The sequence below is a fragment of the Schistocerca piceifrons genome, chromosome 6 (assembly GCF_021461385.2).
Source record: "Schistocerca piceifrons isolate TAMUIC-IGC-003096 chromosome 6, iqSchPice1.1, whole genome shotgun sequence".
Taxonomy (NCBI): Eukaryota; Metazoa; Arthropoda; class Insecta; order Orthoptera; family Acrididae; genus Schistocerca; species Schistocerca piceifrons.
The window spans coordinates 29,519,757-29,546,545 of NC_060143.1; the positions used below are offsets into that span (position 1 = coordinate 29,519,757).

The following is a 26,789-nucleotide window of genomic DNA, read 5'->3' on the forward strand; positions in this document are numbered from 1 at the left end:
GGGATAGAACATCATTAGCTCAGTTCAGTATTGCAATATTGCAGTCTTGAGGCAGTGATCCACAAAGGTTCACAGCAACCAAATCCCATAACCTCTAAGAAATATAGTACACAATTGTGTACCAATATTCACAGTGTCCACTTTTACTCTCTGCCAAACCTTACAATTTATAAAAGATCCTTAATCCTTTTAACATATTGTGTATTGTTGGTGTTTCTACAAATTCATAGTACATTTGCGCGGGCCAAAATGCCCTGCATGTATTTATTCTGCATCAACACTTCTATTAGGTTTTCCAGGATATATACATATAAACATAATATTTAATTTCCTTGGAGTGTTTTTTTAATGCAATTTCTGTAAGGGTCCTCCAAATGGTGCTTAAGCAAGTCCATCTATTTATTTATTTATCCATCCATCTACAGATCATCTCACAATGATTTTGTATTTGTCATTGTAATACAATCAAAATAAGAAGCTCAAAATATACACAGATTAAACAGGTATTATGCTGTTGCCTGCTCTTTGAATGGAAGCTAGTTCACTAAACAGTTTCATTATTTCCTTTTCTTATCTTGTCACAAATAAAAATACACAATAATAAAGCTCCCTTTTTGACATCTTCTCTGTATGTTAAACCCTTGGGAAGAATTAGTTACGGCATTGTCCTGAGACCTGAAGCCACAGGTAGTAGTGGGTGAGGAGAATGGTAAGGTACTAGGCCAGCAAAATTTTGGTTACATTTAACAAACTTTATTTATAAAAACACAAAAAACAACTTTAGATGAGACCTAAACATCAAAATTTTGTGGACACTTTTACCAAAATGACAGTACAATTTAATCATGCAAAACCTTGGCAACATAGACATTACTTCCAATTCACAGCTGTTTGAATCAATTCAGTTTGTTACAACTGCTGAACATGCAGGCAAATACTAGAGTGCATGCTAGTTTAGATAAGTGATCACCACAGTGGCCAGGGTGAGGTGGAGTGAATGAAATTATGTCTTAAAAATAAATAAATACACCACATTATATATTAAAAAAAATATATCTAAAAACATAGATGATGTGACTTACTGAATGAAAGCGCTGGCAGGTCGATAGACACACAGACAAACACAAACATACACATGAAATTCAATATATATATATATATATATATATATATAAAAACAAAGATGAGGTGACTTACCGAACAAAAACGCTGGCAGGTCGATAGACACACAAACAAACACAAACATACACACAAAATTCAAGCTTTCGCAACAAATTGTTGCCTCATCAGGAAAGAGGGAAGGAGAGGGGAAGACGAAAGGAAGTGGGTTTTAAAGGAGAGGGTAAGGAGTCATTCCAATCCCGGGAGCGGAAAGACTTACCTTAGGGGGAAAAAAGGACAGGTATACACTCGCACACACGCACATATCCATCCACACATACAGACACAAGCAGACATATTTAAATATGTCTTTCCTGATGAGGCAACAATTTGTTGCGAAAGCTTGAATTTTGTGTGTATGTTTGTGTTTGTTTGTGTGTCTATCGACCTGCCAGCGTTTTTGTTCGGTAAGTCACCTCATCTTTGTTTTTATATATAATTTTTCCCACGTGGAATGTTTCCTTCCATTATATATATATATATATATATATATATATATATATATATATATATATATATATAAAAACAAAGATGATGTGACTTACCAAATGAAAGTGCTGGCAGGTCGACAGACACACAAACATACACACAAAATTCAAGCTTTCGCAACAAACTGTTGCCTCATCAGGAAAGAGGGAAGGAGAGGGAAAGACGAAAGGAAGTGGGTTTTAAGGGAGAGGGTAAGGAGTCATTCCAATCCCGGGAGCGGAAAGACCTACCTTAGGGGGAAAAAAGGATGGGTACACACTCGCACACACACACACACACACACACACACACACACACACATCCATCCACACATACACAGACACAAGCAGACATATTCAAAGACAAAGAGGCTGGGCAGAGATGCCAGTCGAGGCAGAAGTGCAGAGGCCTCCGAACCCCCGCCCCGACCGACATCTCTGCCCAAACTCCCCGTCCCCAAATATGTCTGCCCGCGTCTGCACATGTGCGGACAGACACGCGCGTACGTGCGCGAGCGCACACCCGTCCCTTCCACCCCCCCCCCCCCACCCCCCCCCCCCCCAAGGCAAGTCTATACTCAATAATACGTAACCCACTTCCAAACCATAACCAAAAAAATTTTTTTTCCGCTTTCAACACTACCGCTGCTATAAAATCCACCGTTTCTAGTTCAATAACAGCTGCTTCCACGTAATAAACAACCATTTCGGCTAGTTCTAATAACTTTCACTTTATTTCCAGTTCCGTTTTTCGCACATCACTGATCATTTTAGCCGCTCCCCACAGGTTTTAAGGTCATTATTTCTTCGTCAGACAATTGTTAGCCCCATTTTCGTAATCTTTCACCACAACACCACTTCTTTTAATACGTTTTTTCGATATTTTCCCGAATTTCTCCGTCCTTTAACGTGTTTAGCGGCAACACAACCACCTAACCTTTATGCACATCGCTGTCTACCAACCCAAGTTCACCACAGGAGCAACTTAACCAACACTTTTTCGCCTTTTTTCATACCAGATCTCCAGTTGCTTTCTAGTTCACCTTTATCTCTCCCCATATATTTTTATCTTTCATTTTCATTTCAACTTCATGTTAAACTTTCCACCTTCTAATACCATGTCACCCTCACAACACCCCCACAATGACCCCATTAAGTTTTATTTGCACTCCCTCCGCAAACATGCCTTCACCCTATCCAGATTACGCTCGCATATTTTATTTTCTCAGGCTTGTCTGACATTTGGCATAACCCCCAAAGGCCTCACACTTAAAGTTCCCATCTCTGGCTGCAACCCTTCTTTCCATCAGTCCCTATACCAGTTCCAAACTGAACAATCCATTGCCCTCACCCACCTAATCCTTCACCTACACATCAACTCAGCCAATGAACACACCCGTCAACTCCTATCCTTAATAAAAGTCCTCAATCTTTCCTCTCCCACATCCACACTGGCTATTCAGAGCATCCTCCTACAGGCCAAACGCAAATTAGAACAGCATGCCACCCTTCACCTCAAAAAACTATCCAATCTCCTGGTTTCCCACCTCCGGAAAGGCAACTCACTCACCCTTCACAACCTTTCCAGCAAACCTCAACCACCTCTCATTGCACACAAACCCAGTCTCTCCCATCTACTCAATCTCCCACTTCCAGCTCCACTCCCTCCAAAACCTCAAAATTCCAATCAACACAATCTGGTACCACAACAGTAGTTAACCTTTCCTCCAAACCTCTCTCCCAATCCGAAACCTCTGTCCTATCCAAAGGCCTCACCTTCAGCCCCACTCCCAGATTCAACCAAACAGCCCTCGTCAAAGGTTTACTGTCCTACACTCATACTCTCTGCTGGAAATATCACTTTGTCACGAAGAAAAATGATCCTAATCCTACTCCTAATGATCCAACTCCCCAAGACACTATCCAAATTGAACCCTGCCTGGAACAGTTCCGTTCTCCGTCACAACGGGACCCACCTCCTCTTCCTCAAAATCACCCTCTCCAAACCTTCCAGGAATTTCTGACTTCCAGCCTTGCATCTCAATCCTTCTTAAAAAACCTTAATCCTACACCCAACATCACCACTGCTGAAGCCCAGGCTACCCGTGATCTGAAGGCTGACCGGTCCATCGTCATTCTTCCGGCGGACAAGGGTTACACGACCGTGGTACTTGATCGTCGGGAGTATGTGGCTGAGGGACTGCGTCAGCTTTCAGACAACACCACATACAAAGTTTGCCAAGGTAATCCCATTCCTGATGTCCAGGCGGAGCTTCAAGGAATCCTCAGAACCTTAGGCCCCCTACAAAACCTTTCACCTGACTCCATCAACCTCCTGACCCCACCGACACCCCGCACCCCTACCTTCTACCTTCTTCCTAAAATTCACAAACCCAATCATCCCGGCCGCCCCATTGTAGCTGGTTACCAAGCCCCCACAGAATGTATCTCTGCCTACGTAGATCAACACCTTCAACCCATTACATGCAGTCTCCCATCCTTCATCAAAGACACCAACCACTTCCTTGAACGCCTGGAATCCTTACCCAATCCGTTACCCCCAGAAACCATCCTTGTAACCATTGATGCCACTTCCTTATACACAAATATCCCGCACGTCCAGGGCCTCGCTGCGATGGAGCACTTCCTTTCACGCCGATCACCTGCCACCCTACCTAAAACCTCTTTCCTCATTACCTTAGCCAGCTTCATCCTGACCCACAACTTCTTCACTTTTGAAGACCAGACATACCAACAATTAAAGGGAACAACCATGGGTACCAGGATGGCCCCTTCGTACGCCAACCTATTCATGGGTCGCTTAGAGGAAGCCTTCTTGGTTACCCAGGCCTGCCAACCCAAAGTTTGGTACAGATTTATTGATGACATCTTCATGATCTGGACTCACAGTGAAGAAGAACTCCAGAATTTCCTCTCCAACCTCAACTCCTTTGGTTCCATCAGATTCACCTGGTCCTACTCCAAATCCCATGCCACTTTCCTTGATGTTGACCTCCACCTGTCCAATGGCCAGCTTCACACGTCCGTCCACATCAAACCCACCAACAAGCAACAGTACCTCCATTACGACAGCTACCACCCATTCCACATCAAACGGTCCCTTCCCTACAGCCTAGGTCTTCGTAGCAAACGAATCTGCTCCAGTCCGGAATCCCTGAATCATTACACCAACAACCTGACAACAGCTATCGCATCCCGCAACTACCCTCCCGACCTGGTACAGAAGCAAATAACCACAGCCACTTCCTCATCCTCTCAAACCCAGAACCTCCCACAGAAGAACCACAAAAGTGCCCCACTTGTGACAGGATACTTTCCGGGACTGGATCAGATTCTGAATGTGGCTCTCCAGCAGGGATACGACTTCCTCAAATCCTGCCCTGAAATGAGATCCATCCTTCATGAAATCCTCCCCACTCCACCAAGAGTGTCTTTCCGCCGTCCACCTAACCTTCGTAACCTGTTAGTTCATCCCTATGAAATCCCCAAACCACCTTCCCTACCCTCTGGCTCCAACCCTTGTAACCGCCCCCGGTGTAAAACCTGTCCCATGCACCCTCCCACCACCACCTACTCCAGTCCTGTAACCCGGAAGGTGTACACGATCAAAGGCAGAGCCACGTGTGAAAGCACCCACGTGATCTACCAACTGACCTGGCTACACTGTGATGCATTCTATGTGGGAATGACCAGCAACAAACTGTCCATTCGCATGAATGGACACAGGCAGACAGTGTTTGTTGGTAATGAGGATCATCCTGTGGCTAAACATGCCTTGGTGCACAGCCAGCACATCTTGGCGCAGTGTTACACCGTCCTGGTTATCTGGATAATTCCCACCAACACCAACCTATCCAAACTCCGGAGATGGGAACTTGCTCTTCAATATACCCTCTCTTCCCGTTATCCACCAGGCCTCAATCTCCTGCTAATTTCAAGTTGCCGCCACTCATACCTCACCTGTCATTCAACATCATCTTTGCCTCTGCACCTCTGCCTCGACTGACGTCTCTGCCTAGACTCTTTGTCTTTGGATATGTCTGCTTGTGTCTGTGTGTGTGTGGATGGGTGTGTGTGTGTGTGTGTGTGTGCGAGTGTGTGCCCGTCCCTTTTTCCCCCCTGGGGTGGGTCTTTCCGCTCCCGGGATTGGAGTGGCTCCTTGCCCTCTCCCTTGGAGCCTGCATCCTTTCGTCTTTCCCTCTCCTTCCCTCTTTCCTGGTGGGACGGCGGTTTGTTGCGAGGGCTTGAATTTTGTGTGTGTGTTTGTGTTTGTGTGTCTGTCGGCCTGCCGGCACTTTCATTTGGTGGGTCACATCATCTTTGTTTTTGAATATCTAAAAACAAAGATGATTTGACTTGCCGGGTGGGGGTGCTGGCGGGTCGACGGACTCACGGGCGGCCAAAGGCATGCACGCGGGATTCGGGATTTCGCGGCGGACTGTTGCCTCGTCGGGGGGACGGGGGAGGTGGGTTTTGGGGGGGGAGGGTAGGGAGTCGTTCAGTCGTTCCGGTCCTGGGGGCGGGGGGACTTGCCTTGGGGGGGGGGGGGGGGGGAAGGGACGGGTGTGCGCTCGCGCACGCACGCGCATGTCCGTCCGCACATGTGCAGACGCGGGCAGACATATTTAGGGACGGGGAGTTTGGGCAGAGATGTCGGTCGGGGCGGGGGTGCGGAGGCCTCTGCACTTCTGCCTCGACTGGCATCTCTGCCCAGGCTCTTTGTCTTTGAATATGTCTTCTTGTGTCTGTGTATGTGTGGATGGATGTGTGTGTGTGTGTGTGTGCGAGTGTGTACCCGTCCTTTTTTCCCCCTAAGGTAGGTCTTTCCGCTCCCGGGATTGGAATGACTCCTTACCCTCTCCCTTAAAACCCACTTCCTTTCGTCTTTCCCTCTCCTTCCCTCTTTCCTGATGAGGCAACAGATTGTTGCGAAATCTTGAATTTTGTGTGTATGTTTGTGTTTGTTTGTGTGTCTGTCGACCTGCCAGCACTTTCATTTGGTAAGTCACATCATCTTTGTTTTTTTATATATATAATAGAGGGAAACATTCCACGTAGGAAATATATATCTAAAAACAAAGATGATGTGACTTACCAAATGAAAGTGCTGGCAGGTCGACAGACACACAAACAAACACAAATATACACACAAAATTCAAGCTTTCGCAACAAACTGTGGCCCCATCAGGAAAGAGGGAAGGAGAGGGAAAGACGAAAGGATGTGGGTTTTAAGGGAGAGGGTGAGGAGTCATTCCAATCCCGGGAGCTTGTGTCTGTATATGTGTGGATGGATATGTGTGTGTGTGTGTGCGAGTGTATACCCGTCCTCTTTTCCCCCTAAGGTAAGTCTTTCCGCTCCCGGGATTGGAATGACTCCTTACCCTCTCCCTTAAAACCCACATCCTTTCCTCTTTCCCTCTCCTTCCCTCTTTCCTGATGAGGCAACAGTTTGTTGCAAATCCTTGAATTTTGTGTGTATATTTGTGTTTGTTTGTGTGTCTTTCGACCTGCCAGCACTTTCATTTGGTATGTCACATCATCTGTGTTTTTAGATATATATTTCCTACGTGGAATGTTGCCCTCTATTTTAACCATATCATTAATTTGAACCCAACAATTACGTTTGTTATTGTCGCTGTTGCATTTCGAAATCTTTCCTGTAGTCTTATTTTCTCTTTCTGTTTTTACCAGTAGTCTCACTTTGTATTCACCTTCCCCTTTTTACCGTAATAAAATTTTATCCCGCCTATATATACTCAATAATACGTAACCCACTTCCAAACCATAACCAAAAAAATTTTTTTTCCGCTTTCAACACTACCGCTGCTATAAAATCCACCGTTTCTAGTTCAATAACAGCTGCTTTCACGTATTAAACAACCATTTCGGCTAGTTCTAATAACTTTTACTTTATTTCCACTTCCGTTTTTCGCAAATCACTTATCATTTTTAGCCACTCCCCACACGTTTTAACGTCATTATTTCTTCATCAGACAATTGTTAGCCCCATTTTCGTAATCTTTCACCACAACACCACTCCTTTTAATACATTTACACGTTTTTTCGAAATTTTCCCGAATTTCTCCGTCCTTTAACGTGTTTTAGCGGCAACACAACCACCTAACCTTCATGCACATCGCTGTCTACCAACCCAAGTTCACCACAGGATCAACTTAACCAACACTTTTTCGCCTTTTTTCATACCAGATCTCCAGTTACTTTCTAGTTCACCCTTATCTCTCCCCACATATTTGTATCTTTGATTTTCATTTCAACCTCATGTTACACTTTCCACCTTCTAATACCATGTCACCCTCACAACACCCCCACAACGACCCCATTAAGTTTTATTTACATTCCCTCCGCAAACATGCCTGATGTCTGCTTGTGTCTGCATATGTGTGGATGGATATGTGTGTGTGTACGAGTGTATACCCGTCCTTTTTTCCCCCTAAGGTAAGTCATTCCGCTCCCGGGATTGGAATGACTCCTTACCCACTCCCTTAAAACCCACATCCTTTCGTCTTTCCCTCTCCTTCTCTCTTTCCTGTTGAGGCAACAGTTTGTTGCGAAAGCTTGAATTTTGTGTGTATATTTGTGTTTGTTTGTGTGTCTGTCGACCTGCCAGCACTTTCATTTGGTAAGTCACTATATATATATATATATATATATATATATATATATATATATATATATTGTTCGGTAAGTCACCTCATCTTTCTTTTTTATATATAATTTTTCCCACGTGGAATGTTTCCTTCCATTATATTGACATCATATATATATATATATATATATATATATATATATAATAGAGGGAAACATTCCACGTGGGAAAAATTATATATAAAAACAAAGATGAGGTGACTTACCGAATGAAAGCGCTGGCAGGTCGATAGACACACAAACTAACACACACAAACACACACACAAAATTCAAGCTTTCGCAACAAACTGTTGCCTCATCAGGAAAGAGGGAAGGAGAGGGAAAGACAAAAGGAAGTGGGTTTTAAGGGAGAGGGTAAGGAGTCATTCCAATCCCGGGAGCGGAAAGACTTACCTTAGGGGCAAAAAAGGACAGGTATACACTCGCACACACACACACATATCCATCCACACATACAGACACAAGCAGACATATTTAAAGACAAAGAGTTTTGGCAGAGATGTCAGTCGAGGCAGAAGTGTAGAGGCAAAGAAGTTGTTGAAAGACAGGTGAGGTATGAGTGGCGGCAACTTGAAATGAGCAGAGATTGAGGCCTGGCGGATAACGAGAAGAGAGGATATACTGAAGGGCAAGTTCCCATCTCCGGAGTTTGGATAGGTTGGTGTTGGTGGGAAGTATCCAGATAACCCGGACGGTGTAACACTGTGCCAAGATGTGCTGGCTGTGCACCAAGGCATGTTTAGCCACAGGGTGATCCTCATTACCAACAAACACTGTCTGCCTGTGTCCATTCATGCGAATGGACAGTTTGTTGCTGGTCATTCCCACATAGAATGCATCACAGTGTAGGCAGGTCAGTTGGTAAATCACGTGGGTGCTTTCACACGTGGCTCTGCCTTTGATCGTGTACACCTTCCGGGTTACAGGACTGGAGTAGGTGGTGGTGGGAGGGTGCATGGGACAGGTTTTGCATCGGGGGCTGTTACAAGGATAGGAGCCAGAGGGTAGGGAAGGTAGTTTGGGGATTTCATAGGGATGAACTAACAGGTTACGAAGGTTAGGTGGACGGCGGAAAGACACTCTTGGTGGAGTGGGGAGGATTTCATGAAGGATGGATCTCATTTCAGGGCATTATTTGAGGAAGTCGTATCCCTGCTGGAGAGCCACATTCAGAGTCTGGTCCAGTCCCGGAAAGTATCCTGTCACAAGTGGGGCACTTTTGTGGTTCTTCTGTGGGGGATTCTGGGTTTGAGGGGGTGAGGAAGTGGCTCTGGTTATTTGCTTCTGTACCAGGTCGGGAGGGCAGTTGCGGGATGCGAAAGCTGTTGTCAGGTTGTTGGTGTAATGATTCAGGGATTCCGGACTGGAGCAGATTCATTTGCCACGAAGACCTAGGCTGTAGGGAAGGGACCGTTTGATGTGGAATGGGTGGCAGCTGTCATAATGGAGGTACTGTTGCTTGTTGGTGGGTTTGATGTGGACGGACGTGTGAAGCTGGCCATTGGACAGGTGGAGGTCAACGTCAAGGAAAGTGGCATGGGATTTGGAGTAGGACCAGGTGAATGTGATGGAACCAAAGGAGTTGAGGTTGGAGAGGAAATTCTGGAGTTCTTCTTCACTGTGAGTCCAGATCATGAAGATGTCATCAATAAATCTGTACCAAACTTTGGGTTGGCAGACTTGGGTAACCAAGAAGGCTTCCTCTAAGAGACCCATGAATAGGTTTGCGTACGAGGGGGCCATCCTGGTACCCATGGCTGTTCCCTTTAATTGTTGGTATGTCTGGCCTTCAAAAGTGAAGAAGTTGTGGGTCAGGATGAAGCTGGCTAAGGTAATGAGGAAAGAGGTTTTAGGTAAGGTGGCAGGTGATCGGCGTGAAAGGATATGCTCCATCGCAGCGAGGCCCTGGACGTGCAGAATATTTGTGTATAAGGTCGTGGCATCAATGGTTACAAGGATGGTTTCCGGGGGTAACAGATTGGGTAAGGATTCCAGGCGTTCAAGGAAGTGGTTGGTGTCTTTGATGAAGGATGGGAGACTGCATGTAATGGGTTGAAGGTGTTGATCTACGTAGGCAGAGATACGTTCTGTGGGGGCTTGGTAACCAGCTACAATGGGCGGCCGCGATGATTGGGTTTGTGGATTTTAGGAAGAAGGTAGAAGGTAGGGGTGCGGGGTGTCGTTGGGGTCAGGAGGTTGATGGAGTCAGGTGAAAGGTTTTGCAGGGGGCGTAAGGTTCTGAGGATTCCTTGAAGCTCCGCCTGGACATCGGGAATGGGGTTACCTTGGCAAACTTTGTATGTGGTGTTGTCTGAAAGCTGACGCAGTCCCTCAGCCACATACTCCCGACGATCAAGTACCACGGTCGTGGAACCCTTGTCCGCCGGAAGAATGACGATGGATCGGTCAGCCTTCAGATCACGGATAGCCTGGGCTTCAGCAGTGGTGATGTTGGGTGTAGGATTAAGGTTTTTTAAGAAGGATTGAGATGCAAGGCTGGAAGTCAGAAATTCCTGGAAGGTTTGGAGAGGGTGATTTTGAGGAAGAGGAGGTGGGTCCCGCTGTGACGGAGGACGGAACTGTTCCAGGCAGGGTTCAATTTGGATGGTGTCTTGGGGAGTTGGATCATTAGGAGTAGGATTAGGATCATTTTTCTTCGTGGCAAAGTGATATTTCCAGCAGAGAGTATGAGTGTAGGACAGTAAATCTTTGACGAGGGTTGTTTGGTTGAATCTGGGAGTGGGGCTGAAGGTGAGGCCTTTGGATAGGACAGAGGTTTCGGATTGGGAGAGAGGTTTGGAGGAAAGGTTAACTACTGAATTAGGGTGTTATGGTTCCAGATTGTGTTGATCGGAATTTTGAGGTTTTGGAGGGAGTGGAGCTGGAAGTGGGAGATTGAGTAGATGGGAGAGACTGGGTTTGTGTGCAATGAGAGGAGGTTGAGGTTTGCTGGAAAGGTTGTGAAGGGTGAGTGAGTTGCCTTTCCGGAGGTGGGAAACCAGGAGATTGGATAGTTTTTTGAGGTGGAGGGTGGCATGCTGTTCTAATTTACGTTTGGCCTGTAGGAGGATGCTCTGAACAGCCGGTGCGGATGTGGGAGAGGAAAGATTGAGGACTTTTATTAAGGATAGGAGTTGACGGGTGTGTTCATTGGCTGAGTTGATGTGTAGGTGAAGGATTAGGTGGGTGAGGGCAATGGATTGTTCAGTTTGGAACTGGTATAGGGACTGATGGAAGGAAGGGTTGCAGCCAGAGATGGGAACTTTAAGTGTGAGGCCTTTGGGGGTAATGCCAAATGTCAGACAAGCCTGAGAAAATAGAATATGGGAGCGTAATCTGGCTAGGGCGAAGGCATGTTTGCGGATGGAATGTAAATAAAACTTAATGGGGTCGTTGTGGGGGTGTTGTGAGGGTGACATGGTATTAGAAGGTGGAAAGTGTAACATGAGGTGAAATGAAAATGAAAATAAAAATATATGGGGAGAGATAAAGGTGAACCGGAAAGTAACTGGAGATCTGGTATGAAAAAAGGCGAAAAGGTGTTGGTTACAGATGAGCTATGTTGGACTTGGGTTGGTAGACAACGATGTGCATAAAGGTTAGGTGGTTTTGTTGCCGCCAAAACACGTTAAAGGACGGAGAAATTCGGGAAAATTTCGAAAAAACTGCGTGTAGTATATTAAAAGGAGTGGTATTGTGGTGGCAGATTATGAAAATGAGGCTGACAATTGTCTGACGAAGAAATAATGACGTTAAAACCTGTGGGAAGCGGCTAAAAATTATAAGTGATGTGGGAAAAACGGAAATGGAAATAAAGCGAAAGTTATTAGAACTGGTCGAAATGGTTGTTTAAAAGGTGAAAGGAACTGTTTGTGAACTAGAAATGGTGGATATTATAGCGGCGGTAGTGCTGAAAGCGGCAAAAAAATTTTTTTGGTTATGGTTTGGAAGTGGGTTACGTATTATTGAGTATATATAGGCGGGATAAAATAGTATAGCAGATTATGGTCAAAAGGAGAAGGTGAATACAAAGTGATGGCAGAAACAGAATGAGGAAAATAAGACGACAGAAAAGATTTCGAAATGCAACAGTGACAATAACAAACGTAATTGTTGGATTCCCTCCTGATTCAAGTTTATTGTGGTTTCCCTAAATTGCTTCAGGCAAATGCCAGGATGGGGTCCTATGACCTTGCTGTTTGGTCTCCTCCCACAAATCAACCAACGAACTTACCAACAACTACTTTATGTTTGAGAGGCAGAACACTAGCAGATCAGGGACACAGCCATGGGAACCAGGATGACTCCTACCTGTGCCAACTTTTACACAGGTCACTTGGAGGGGGCATTTCTGGGATCCATAAGCCTTCAGACCTTGGTTTGGTTTAAATACATTGATGACATTTTTGCCATATGAACTCATGGTGAGGCTGAGGCATTAAAATTTTTCTAATCTATAAATACATTCTCCCAATTAAATTTTACATGGCCCTATTCTGAATGTCATGCCACTTTTCTTGACATTGATTTCGTCCTCACTGAAGATAAGCTATGTGCTCTGTTCACATTAAACCTAAGAACAAACAGCAGTACTTACATATTGACTGTTTCCATCCTTTCCATGTCAAATGTTCCCTCCCGTACAGCCTTGGCATTTCAGGCAAATGTATTTTTTCCAGATGCAGACTCTTTACAGCAATACACCTCCCTTCACACCTAGCCCTCAATAGACATAATTACCCCACCAGCCTAGTTCAAAACAGATTTCTCAGGCCATCACATCCAATCCTGGTACTGCTGACCCCTCCAAAAAACATCTTAGGAGTACACCTCTTGTCACTAACTATTATCTTGGTGTTAAATGTATTAATCAGCTACTTTGACAAGGCTGTGACTTTCTAAAATCATGCCCTGAAATGAGGTCCATTCTGTCTGTTATTTTGCCCACCACTCCAATAATAGCTTTTTGTTGCCCACCAAATCTCTGCAATATCCTTGTCAGACCCTATGGTCCTCCTACACCCATCTCCCTACCCTATGGCTTCCACCCATGTGACCATCCCCACTCGAAGATTTTCCCTATGCACCCTCATATCATCACCTGTACCAGCCCTGTAACTGGCAAAACATATACTATCAAAAGGAGAGCTACCTGTGAAACGACACACATTGTGTACCAGGTGTTACGTAAGCACTGTTTGGCTTGTTATATCAGCATGATTACCACCGAGTTATCAGTTAGGATGGATGGACATAGGCAGAGGGTGTATAGGGCATGCGCAAAGGGTGTATACCGGCAACACACAATATCGTGTTGCAGAGAATGCTCTGTAACATGACAGTTGTGACCTCGGTGCCTGTTACTTCACACACGCGATCTGGATTCTTCCCCCAGGCACCAGTTTCTCAGAACTCTGCATGTGGAAACTAGCACTACAACATGTCCTTGGTTCTTGCCACCCATCTGGCGTTAATTTACATTAATTTCTTCTGTCTACTTATTCACAGTAGCTACTCCTTTCTTCATATCATTTTCTGTCTGGTCTATTTTTCGCCATCCCCTCTCACCTCGGTTACATACAGTGCACTTAGCTTTTCACTCTTATTAACGTGTGCATTATGTTTTAGTAGTAATCTCTGTCCTGCATATTATCCCATCTTCCACCTTTAAGTTCTCAGATTTTCAAATCTCTCCCTGTGCAATCCCCAACAATCAGTCTTTCCTTCTTATCCTATCTGGTAAGTCTCCCCTGAGCCAAGGTTCCATGTGACTTTTCCGAACTCTACCCCTTTTCCTAAATCACACCAACCCTTTCTTTCACCCCCCTCCCTTCTCCTTCAACCATTCTGCCAGAAGAAGAAGTCACTGGCTCTGTAAGCTTCCAGACTTTAATACCTTTATGTGTATGCTCTCCTACCACCACTCGGTAAGTAGATATTTTATCTACCCAGTTACATTATATTTTCAAAAACTGATTATTTTTGTTAATATATTGATGCATCAAGCTATTTTTACATATAATACTTTGGAATAGGGACCAGAAAATGTAGCATCCATTTTTGGTCAAATTCGTATGTATTTTTTTTTTTTAAATTCGCATTTTTGTTGTTGAAATTCACATCTATTTTTTGTTTATAAGTGATTAGGTGCACAAATTTAAAATGTTTCCATGCTACATGGTTGAAGACAAACAAAGCCTTATTTCTTTGATACTGACTGTTAAAAAAAGTTCTGTTTGGAAACTTTTTGAGTGGAATGTTTACTTTTGCAAAAACTTCAACACTGTTTTCTTCCAAAATGGCGTTTGTTTTCTTCCTTTGGCTGTATTTAAGCTTTCAAAAATGATGTTTTGTTGACAAGCAGCAGCATTTTCCCCTCAGTGAATTTAATGCATTCATAGCTGTGGGATCCACACTTGCCAATGCTATGGATAGAACTGACAAGGCACTTTGTGTAGAAGTAGAACCATATCAACAGTAATTCTGTTTTAACATTCAGGGAAGAATTTCAGCACAGTTGAAAATTGTTACAAAATTTGTTTTTCAATCGCTACCGTGCAGAGTGTGGGCCCTATAAGCGATAGTGTAAACAAGCTAGAATTTTGATGACAGAGGGAAGAAGAGCGGTGCAGGGAAATATGCCCGACACATCCATCATAGGGGTCACCAATATCTTCTGGTGTTGTGTCGTAACCAAAATCCTTGATGGACCAGGATTAGTTGCTCTACTTATTTCAAAATAATAAAATGGAAAAAGCAACACACAACACAAAGCGTTCAGGGATGGCTACTTTGCAGTTGCTTGGTGAGGTTAGCACAATATTGTTTGATGTAGTTGAAATGTGATCTGTAACAGTAAGCAGTGCAACCACAGTTCAAAACATCTGCCACCTAATTTTCCCTGTTAGAAGTGTCCAATTATATCACCTTTTGAGCTTTAGCTAACAAACAGACATATGCATTTCTTTGTTATAAAATGCTAGGTCCCATGGCTGAATCCTACATTGTATTATTCGGTGAGTATCTTAAATAGACCATTTGACCATCCATTGTTGGCCTGACAGCAGCTCATTGAGCAGATTGATACATCATTGCATTCATACACTTTTTATTTTGCAAACAGGTTCTTATGCACATTGTCTTTCCAAATTGATCTTCGCCAGATAACATACAATAGCAGAAACTGAAAACCGGTTACATTTTCGATATTTATATGCAGAAATAAAGCTATTTCTAAGTATCTCTCATAAAATAGTTCATTTGGATACAATTTACTGTGAAATAGCACCCATTAACTAATTTAGTGTTTTTACATTTTGAGGCAGAATTTGCACCTATTTTGCATTTATCGCAAAATGCGAATTTTCCTGGTCCCTACCTTGGAAAGTACAGAGCTTTGAAAATGAATGACTCATTTATATTATCTTTGTATAATAATTGCTGTAACTTTGGCAATGGACTGTTTAGTGTACACAATTTATGTGTTGGAAAGCACAAATCTTAATTTCTGCTGGGTACACTCTCTTACTTAACCTTGTGGTCAAGCAGGCTAAGTTGGGATGAGCAGATTACTGTGCCACTTGGACTTTTGTGAAAAGTGGGCTGAATTTCTCTTCACACTTTCCAGTCCCTAGCAACCTCATGTCAATCTCCTGGTATTGAACACAATATAACTGACAACTGTCCTCCCACCTCTGCTATGTCACCTACCTTGACATAAGAGCTTCAGCTCTTTTGTTCATCTCACATCTTATTTCAAATCCATTTGGCATCTGTTCCTGTTTGTGTCATCTCACACCATTTAATGCCAGCAAACTGTAATGAAAACGCTTGTTGATGCATTTTAAACAGTGATAGTATTCAATTGTTTCCCCACATTTAGAATGGTCTTTTGACTACAAGCTTTATTCATATCCTTGTTTAAGCTTAATTGCACAGAGGACTGTTGAGACATCACCATCAGTCATCAACTATCAATTAAGTCAGATACTACCCTTACATGTCTTCTTATTAATGAACAGACTCTTGTAGTTACCACATTTTTCAAAGGAGCAGCTCTTTAGAGAAATCTATAATGGCCCCGTTATTCATGAAGAAACCAGTTCCTAGAATTACAGAAACAATAAGGCCTTTCAGAGCCAACACTGGATGTCCATGATCAGCTATAATTTAGTTGTAAGAACTCATGCGGTTTTATAAAAAAATTGTGTTAGGTCATGGTAATTTCATATCTTTGTTATTTATGAAATATGAGTTTAAATAGCTTTCTAAGGGAAGGGTAATGCTTTTACATTATCGATAAGGGGGACTAGGTTAACCATCATGATGCATATTGTGAGGTTTTCTTCTTCTTCCATATATTTTATTTTTGTAGTTTTTAAAGTGTGTCTATTCCTTGGCCACCATAAGGATTGATTTGCTGGTATTAAATACTAGAGAGAAATGAAAAAGGATGTCAGGCATTGATTTCATCTTCTTCATAGTGAGGAATCAGGTCAATTTTTGGGGCTATGGAAGAAAAGTGTAACATTACTCATTCTGTGAGGTTAAAGGCCAATTCTATTTTGTGGTCATGGTCAAATATCTTCCACAGAGGGGTTCCAAGGATAAAGGATGGGTAGGGTTCCTATCGTTTGGAGTCATATCATGTGTTCCTCTTTGTCTTTTGGAATATGTCTTCTGTTCTCCTTTTGCCCTGACTATCTTGTATTCTTCCTTTTCCTTTCATTCTGAATTCATTTTGAGGGAGCTTCTAAGATATCATATATCCCCTGTCTGTGACATAACTCTTTCTGTTTAGTTTCTTGGTTTGATGTAACATTTTCCTGAAGAAAGACAGAGCTAATTTGTCTTCTCCTGGTGGATGTTGAGCTGAGCAGACACTTCCAGAGGCATGACCACATTTTTCTAAGACTGGCTAAAAAACACTTTGGTGTGGACTACATTAATTACCAGACTATTCAGTTATTTTATATTTTGTTAGTAGAAGACTAAAAGAGAGCATATTCAGGTGAGGTTAGGAAAACAATTCTTCCACCATTCACGCAGACGATTCATCTGTCCTCCTGTCCACTAAGCCAGCATTCTGCAACCTTTTATTACTCACTGTACATCGAGACAGGCCTAGACTCAACTTGGCACACCAAAATGCCTGTCCCCTCAAAATCATCTGAACCTTAATATAATTGTGAGTTATTACACTATTATGTAATCAATTATTATTGTAAAATAGGAGTAGGCTCATGCATTTATTAATGACTTGTTAGCTTTAGCTCACTGTAAGAAACAGACGTTTCTAATACAAATTTTAAGGTAAATAACTCTGGTCAACCAAAATATATTCAAAAGTACTTTCAAAAATTTTAATCGTGGTGTTCTGTTATCTGCCAGTTCCTCTTGTAAGCCTAAACCTAGGTTATTTGGAAGATGTTTCAAATTCTTGAAAAGATCATGAACCTAGTCAAAATCTTCAACACTCTCTCCAAAATATTTTTGTATTTTGTGAGAATTCGAGGTTGCAGACAGAGATGTTTCAAATTCTTGAAAGGATCATGAACCTAGTCAAAATCTTCAACACTCTCTCCAAAATATTTTTGTATTTTGTGAGAATTCGAGGTTGCAGACAGATCATGTTGATATCTTGCCACAATATTTTGGCTGGCAACCGTTCAGCCATCTTCAGATGTCTGCTGTTGGAGACTGCTAGTTCATGGCGTCAGCTTAATAGCAAAAATTGGCGTGGGGACACATGCGCATTGGCAGCCATCACTGGAATGTCCTCTATTGAAGTCCGCACCCTCTGCAAATAGTGTTCCATCTGTGGTACACAAGTGTAAGTGTAAAGGTAAAACTCTGTTGGAGTGCGTGCTCGTGGTGCTAGAAACAGTCGTCAGATGTCACCAGATGTGTCATTATGAATAAAATGTTTTCTTTCAGAAGAAATTAAAGAGATAACGGCTGCCTAGACTTGTCCAGTTGAAAACTGCCATTATGATTTATAATATCTTGTGCTAGATGTATTTCCATAGATTCTTTAATTACTGAGTCCCAAAAGGAACTAGTGGAGCCAGGATTTTGTGGCAGAATAATCCATAGTGAGTCCTGTAGTAATAGAATGCTCAGCTACGGCCGACTTACTGGGCTGCAAAAGGCAACATCTGACATTTGCTTTTAGTGCTGTGAGTGCACATTCTGACAGAGGGTGGACATGTAGTTTCACCTTTAAACATGGGCTTGCATGCCAGAGATGGAATAGTATTTGCAGAGGGCTTGGACTTCGATAGAGGACACTTCTTTGATGGCTGCCAATGTGCATCCATCTCTGCACCAATTTTTGCTATAAAGCTGACACCGTGAACTAGCAGTCTTCAGTGGCGGACACCTGAGGATGGCCGAATGGTTGCTAACCGAAATACTGTGGCAAGAAGTCAACACAATCCAGCTGCAGTCCCGAAACCTCATAGTATATAGTACTAAATGTTCTTTAATTAAGTTCATCAAGTCATTATTGTCGTTGAGAGGCTACCTTCCATGATCCAGTTCCAATTATTTGTATCCACAGATTTAACTTATTGATAAATCCTTGAATATTATCCATACTAGGCACAATATTTTCATTTCTACCTTGCATTTCTCTGTTTAGTTCGTTTAAGTGCACAAAAATATCAGAAAGATGTGTCAACTCAGATTCCCATTCATCATCTGCAATTAAATCTGTATACTAATGCCCTCAATGTCAAAAATCCAAGTACCTCATGTCTTAAGTTCAGACATTCATGTTAACACTTTACCTCAAAATAACCATTACACTTCTCTATGCAGAAGAGGTGTAGTACACCGTGATTCTATTTCTTGACATAAAACCTTAAAAAGCCACATATTTAAAGACCGCAAGTTGATGACTTTCATGGCTTTTAGTACTTAGTCCATCACAATTTTCAGTGGAGATGGCAGAAATAGTGGCTTCATGGTGAGTGAGACAATGGTTGGTTCAAATAATGGAAACACCAGGTTTGAATAACAACAATACTAGGAATAGGATAGAGTGCTACTCACCATAAAGATGACCCGTTGAGTTGCAGACAGACACAATGAAGGCTTTTGCTGATCGTCACATGTGTAACAGTCTTTTCGTTGTGCCTGTCTGCAAAATAACAGGTCATCTTTTCAATGGTCAGTTCATAAGTTAGGATTTACTTCACATACTTTACCCATGAATCCTTTCACTTGCTCTGTCATAGAAGCAGCTCCGTCTGTGCAGACACTAATGCAATCCTTCACAGTTTGTTCATTACGGACCAAATAGTCATCAGTCACACAAAATATTTCAGTTAGTTCTTTGCAAAAAAGAGAAATAGCTTTCAATTACATCACCATCACCATACCCTATGTAGGAGAGAAGTTGTGCATAACTGCCAATATCAGTGGGACAGTCAATCCAACATAAGAACTAATGATTGTTCGTTATTGTCTCCTTCGAAATGTCATCGATGTCACCGGACGTGTCACTAACTCGGTGGCTGAATGTCTCAGCAGAGAGAGAAATTTTTGAAACATCAGTAGCATCTTGTGAAAAAAGGACTATTTCTGCCATTCATTTACAAGTGAGCATTAACAATGTTTCTGCTATTGTGTGTGGTTTTTTCAGCCATTACAGTAAGTTCGGGTTCCTTATACCTAGCTTCAAGTACTTTTTGTGAAATGCTTCCTGGTATAGTCATGAGATTTGATTGTTCTTTATTTTATTCTGAACACTTAATGAAAATAATTCACTTCTTTACTTAAGAGAGAGGAATGTTTTTTCACAAATGTCATTTCACTTTACTGGGTGCACCAGCATTACTGAGTTTTTCACCACAGACAACACACACTCGGGTATTGGGCATATTTCGTCACCATACCAAAAAAGGTAAATAATTATCACTGTATTGCCTTTGATCAACTTTCTGTTTCTTTTTTTCAGGCTTGATAGTTTCCCTACTTGCAGTCGAGTGCGGACCACTCTGTACATTGAACTTACCCATATTGGGCGGGGAATGATTTAACAATACTGTAACTGAAAAGACTGGTGTGACAGTCACAGTGTTCAAGCCACTGCAGAACATGACTATGATAAAATTGAACTGAAATGCTCGTTAGCAATTGAAAATCTAGGGTGAAATGACAACAATGTTGTTGAACTGAAATATTGTATTACTGTCTAACAGTGTATGTGTCTTTTGGCAGCAAACAAAAAGAGTAATAAAGTTTACAAGTGGTTAAAAATTGGAACAAATATCGAAACAATGCAATAATGAGAATAAGAAAGGGAAACTTTTACTAATTTCCAGAAATTTGGGGTAAAGCAAGAGAAGTGTTGCTACAATGCACTCTCAGCCTAGTGGCAAGAAGACAATTAAGATAAGCAAAGTATGACAATATTGAGTAAATAAATTACATTTAATTTCTATGAAAATATAACATATGAGCATGTGTTAAATAATTAAAAAATAAACAAGCACCTTCTTGTTATTCTTCGGTTTCTCCTAGCGTATTTGTTGATGGAACAGTCCACGGGTGTACTGCTAGTTCATAGTGTCCAATGGGCATAATATTTCAGTAATCAGACATGTCGCCATTGGCAGGTGGCACTGATGAACTAAGCTCCTGGGATGCTTGGCCAACTTACTTTCCCTCCCCTTGCAAGCCATCCCTTCCGCAAATTGAAGTAAATAAATTTCATTTAATCTCTTTAACAACATAAAAATTTGTGGTGTTCTAAAATTGAAATCCTGTAATTTCTTACAGTACTATGTAAATGTTCACATCAAACCCTTCACTTTGTGTGTGCACACCAGTGTGTCATGGCCCTCTGGTTGCAGAACACTGTGCTAGGCAACACAGGTATCATGACAACCATTGAAACTTCTGGCAGATTAAAACTGTGTGCTGGACCGAGACACAAACTTGGAATCTTTGCCTTTCGTGGGCAAGTGCTCTTGCAAGTTCTGCAAGGTTTGAAGGAGAGCTTTTGTGAAGTTAGGAAGGTAGGAGGTGAGATACTGGCAGAATTCAAGCTGTGGGGATGGGTCATGAGTCGTGCTTGGATAGCTCAGCTGGTGGAGCACTAGCCAGTGAAAGGCAAAGTTCCCAAGTTCAAGTCTCGGTCCGGCACACAGTTTTAATCTCCCAGGAAGTTTCAAATCAGCGCACACACTGCTGCAGAGTCAAAATTTCGCTCTATGACAACTGTTGTTTCTCCCATTTTGTTGCTAAAAAATTAACTAATTTGACATCCTGCTATTTGGTAGATTGTTATGAGGTATGGTAGATCATTATGAGTTAAAAAGACTACTAGTGGGACATTTCCATGTGAATATCCTTGGTGGAAGGTAAAGTACTTGAAAGATAATCAGCTATGTCCAAACTAACTCTTTGAGCAGGTGTCATATGATGAAAATGTGATGAACTGTGATGTCAAGTGTCAATTGAATGTGTTTATTAATTAGTGATGAGCTTGCAGTGCCACAGGAAAGAAGATTACAAAAAAAAAATTAAAGAAGTTCCACGTAAAGCCAGCCTAATGAAGTCAGATGCTGACCTTTACAGAACTGTGCCAAAATAAAGTTCCCAAACTGTTCCCTGTCACTCCTATTGTACAATTACTGAGCTGAGGAGAAGTACTGGTACAACAACCATCACATTGAGTCTATTGCCAATCCCCTCAACTATCCTTTGAATCCACACAAGCACCACATAAAAAAAACTGCTGCAATACACATAGTCTTTCTGACTGAACTGCCCAATCATGACGTATGACCCATACTCATTTCTTTAGTTTTACGAAGTTTTGGGTTCTATTCCCAGTCTGTCATACAATTTTGGTCTGACAGGAAGTTGCTTAGCATCTGTTAGTGCTTAAATTGGAATAGCATTTTATTAGACATTTCCTTCACATATTGTATGGAAGTATAATGGTATATATTAAAGAAATATGAGTACCTGTTGTTGCTTGAGACCCCCCCCCCCCCCCCCCTCCAGTTCACCTGTGCAGTGGGCCTCACGTGACCTTAAAATGGCTCCGAAGTAAGTTTGTTAAGTAATTGCTACTTCCATTCATTTTTAACATGCTGCACTTGCAGCTTAATTTAATCTACTGTGCCTCCCCATCTTTCAATAAATCCATGATTGTTAAAGTACATGAATGATCAGAAACTGGGAGAAGAATGTAAGAAACTTGTAAGCGATGAGTATGATACTTCTAACATTTGTGGCTTTAGCTTTTAACACTGATAGTTTTCTTTTGAACATGCGTACTTACGTTGTAACTCAAGTAGGTCTCAAACCTGCTTCTGGAAATTGAGGTTGGTTGTGCTTAAGGAAAGGTTTTTCTATAACTTTACTGAGTCAGCACATCAGCACCTTTCTGTTATGTATTTATGCACAAATGCAAAAAAGTATTTGTGAAATTACAATGGAGTTTGAAATTTAGCAAAGTTCTATCTTCAGAATGTCCATCAACCATAATAAATGCTTCTGCAGTAATGACACTGAAACATTGTGCGGTGACACTATTGCTTCCAAAGCAGCAGGCATTCAGTTGTTAAGGTAATCTGTCTTGCAGAGAATTTGGAAATTCAAAATGTAAATCAGCACTCATTTTTTATCTTTCAGAGTATACATCACTGCTGTTATAAGTATACTTTTTCAGTAGTAAACAAAATAAAAGTGATTAAAAGTTTGAACTTGCTTTAAATTTCAGGTCTATAACCTTTTTGTAGATGATATGCTAGTTGCTAAAAAGAGGATGGTGTCGAATGAATATAATATTCCTGCTTGTTATGCATACTTCTCTGGCCGGGCAATGATGTACAGGATGACAAAGAAACGACTTGATCGCTTAATGAAGGTATACATAGATAACTGATATAAAAAATAATGTAACATTCTTTCTCTTGTGTGTGAGTAACAGTGTTAGATAAAAATTTTGATACATTATTTTTCTAATCATTTTAATACTCCAAAAACTGTCTGGTAATTATAATAACAATATAGTTGAATTCTGGCCTTTTTAATAACTCAGTACTTACTCTTCATTGCTTTCGATACAGTATGAGTTGATATTAGCTATTATGATGAAGCATAACTAGGTATCTGCTTCTACTAGGTACCTGTTCCTTGTTACTTAAAATACAACATGAACAAATTTCTTAATGATGTGATATTTGAATGGCACATATTGCCATAGTCTCCCATGCAAATGTGACTCAGAATTAATCTTTACACTGTGGCATTTACGAAAAAATTTAAAAAATAAAATATTACTTACAGAATACAACGAATTCTTTCCTGTCAATCCATAGGGGCTGAATATTAATGGAATTAAGCTCTTCTGGCTTGGACTCGCATTCAGGAGGATGATGGTTCAATCCCGTGTCCGGCCATCCTGATTTAGGTTTTCCATGATTTCCCTAAATCACTCCAGGCAAATGCCGGGATGGTTCCTCTGAAAGGGCACGGCCAACATCCATCCCCATCCTTCCATAATCCGATGAGACCGATGACGTCGCTGTCTGGTCTCCTTCCCCAAGCAACCCTCTTCTGGCTTGTTAATTACTTTGTTTGCCATACGTAATGTAACAGGTTTTAAACTCTTGTCTAGTATTACCCTCCTGTGGAGGCTACCAGTTTTTTTTTCTTCCTCTCTCCTTTTTTCCCAATATATAGTCACCATCTATTTCTGTGCCAGTTTTGTGTATCTGTTTAACTGTAGTGTAATTTTGGTTTCTCTTGGATTATTATTCGGACAGTATATAAAAAAAGGTCCATGTTTATATTAAAAGTCAGATTATTTTGTACTTAAAATATCTGGGGCAGTTATGCACAACACACTGTGAATTGACTGTCCCAGTATGACTTGGTGTTCCAAATTATAGAAATTATTTTATATAATTATGGCATACATATTCCACAAATGTTGTAATGTGAGGAATTCACTTTGGTGTGGAATGGTTCAGTACCTAGAAGACAAAAATGGTGACATAAGCAACAATATGAGTATACTATTAGTAATGCACATGTGGTATATATTTCACTTTTTCTCTTTACAGTCTAGCAATAAAAGTGTACACTGTTATTGTTACATGTGATACAATACTACATTTACATTTTTTTAAATATTATAACATCAGCTAAATGACTAGATACTATTTATCTTTTAATTCTCTGCACATATTAATGGAAATTTAAGTAGTAGAAATATTTTTTTTATTTTTAAAAGAGTTCGTCAAAACAGAACAGTGAAATGTCAAAATGAATACTTTTTTAAATTTCATTTGAATAAAGATTTATTGCCTCTTAACATTTAATATTATTGGGCAATACAGTGAAGGTTTTAGTGCCAGATTACAAATCATTAAGTTCATAGTGGGGATCCACTTCCCTTGCAGTGGAATGTGTTACAAATAATTTCTCTTATTCTGAGTCAAATTATTTACAACAAGGTGCACATGTATTCAAATTCAGGTTTTTTAAACCTCAAAATGTGATTTTTGCAGGGATACCACATGTATGATTATAGTAGCTCTTTACAAAATGTTAAAATTGTCTTTGAGATTGTTGTGTTAGCACCAAAGATTATACCATAACACATTATCAGGCGAAAAGTAGTTGAACTATATTGACTTTGAAATTACAGTGAGATCAAAATAGGATTAAATTAGCAAATATTTGCAGATGACACCCTTTTGTAGTGTCAAGAGAAAACAATGTCTGTTGTTGTTTCTAAAGCCAGTGTGAGCATAGTAAATTAAAGGAGTATACGTGCTGTATCACATGACTGTTGTATGCAATTTCTGTGTTATTGTGCTTTGTATTGAAGTCAGTAAAACTTCTTTTATTCCTTGTTGGTAGACTGAATACTATCCACCTGCTTGTACATCAGTAAACATTATGTAGCTATAGTGTTTTACTGACGTGCAAAGGCTGATACATTGAAACAAATAGGGAAAACAGCAAGGGCCCATTAATAGACCTTAAGGTGCAAGACTAAGAGATACATAGTTCAAGGCATTCAGCATTATCTGTTGCTTCCTGTTTTCAAGGTATGACTTTAACCAATTGCCTGCAAGTACTGTGATTCCATAATGATAGGCCACTGAAAAGGTCAGTTATCTACACCAGAGAAATAACTATAAGCTACCATCATAGTAACAATCAGACTGTGTTCCTTTTCCAATAGATACTAAATGCAGTAATATTAAATTGAATACATTTTATAAATTTGTAATGCATACTTTTTTCAATGATAGTATATTCCCTAAGGAAAAATGATCTGGACAGACAACAAGTGTCCTTTTGTAATTTTCAGTTACTGGATGATGCTGAGTGGATGATACCTTGTGCAATTGGTGAAAAGACACACTCACAGTATGAAAGCATAGTGAAATGGACAGAAAATCAAGTGAAAGATCTTTATCACAAATGGATTGACACACTAGATGAAGATGTCAATGCTAGGCTGTGTCGACCTCTGATGTGCCACAGTTTGATAAATCCAGGTTTAATTGAGTGCAATTTTGATGGGTAAATTTCTTTTATGAATGTCCTTGTTTGTAAATGTGCATTGTTAACCATACTTTTTAACTTTGTAATCTAATAAGAAATGACTGCAATGAATTTTCTGTAGTTAATAACTTTCTTATATAAGTGCTGATTGATTATTAGTTGTACATCTGGAAGTAGGCTAAATATGGGATTATGAAAGGAAATTAGGTTTTATTTAACGTCTGGGCACAAACCACATATAAACTAAGTAAACAATCAAATGAAAGAATGATGTACCCTATGATTAAAATCATACTTTGAAATGTTTGTTATTACCTACTGTTTATGTAGAAACTTTAGTGATAACATATGTCATCATGATCATCATCAGTATCATTTGTAGGCAACTGATGTCCACTAATAGATAAAGGCGTCCTGTAACCTTTCCCATCCATTACAGTTCTTTGTGATACATTTCCCTTCAGATCATCTAATGTTACCTATCCACCTTCCATTAGGTCATCGCTGTGGTCTTGTTTTATCTGTTGGGATCCAGAAAAGGACTCCATAAGTCTATCTAACATCTATCCACCTGGCTACACATCCTGCCCATTTCCATTACATTTTCATTAAGTCATAACTATGCTCATCACTTGTCTGATCCAATTGTTATTTTTTTAGCCTATCCCACTAACTCTTGACATGCGTATCTCAATTGCTCATTGATGTGAACAACTCATTTTTGAAAGGGCTTGGTTGATTGATCCATGTCTCTCGTTCATCAGCTGAAGCTGATAATACAAATTGATTTCAAACGTTCTGATTTAAGATAATGGAAGCCAAAACATCTGTGTGGCCTCATTTACTCTATGGACATTCATGTAGTTGGCTGCCATTTGATTGTAATAACATGAAGCACGCAATGTCACTCATGTGCACACAGTTTTCTG

The 26,789-nt window shown here is 40.9% G+C and overlaps 1 protein-coding gene across 1 annotated transcript in view; it reads left to right on the plus strand.

The window, feature by feature from the left end:
• Positions 1-26,789, plus strand: part of LOC124802831 (dynein axonemal heavy chain 2) — a 1,031,222-nt gene that overhangs the window by 168,250 nt on the left and 836,183 nt on the right. The window contains 2 exon segments of the mRNA XM_047263843.1: positions 23,057-23,203; positions 25,664-25,878. Of these exon segments, the coding sequence (XP_047119799.1) occupies positions 23,057-23,203; positions 25,664-25,878 (362 nt within the window).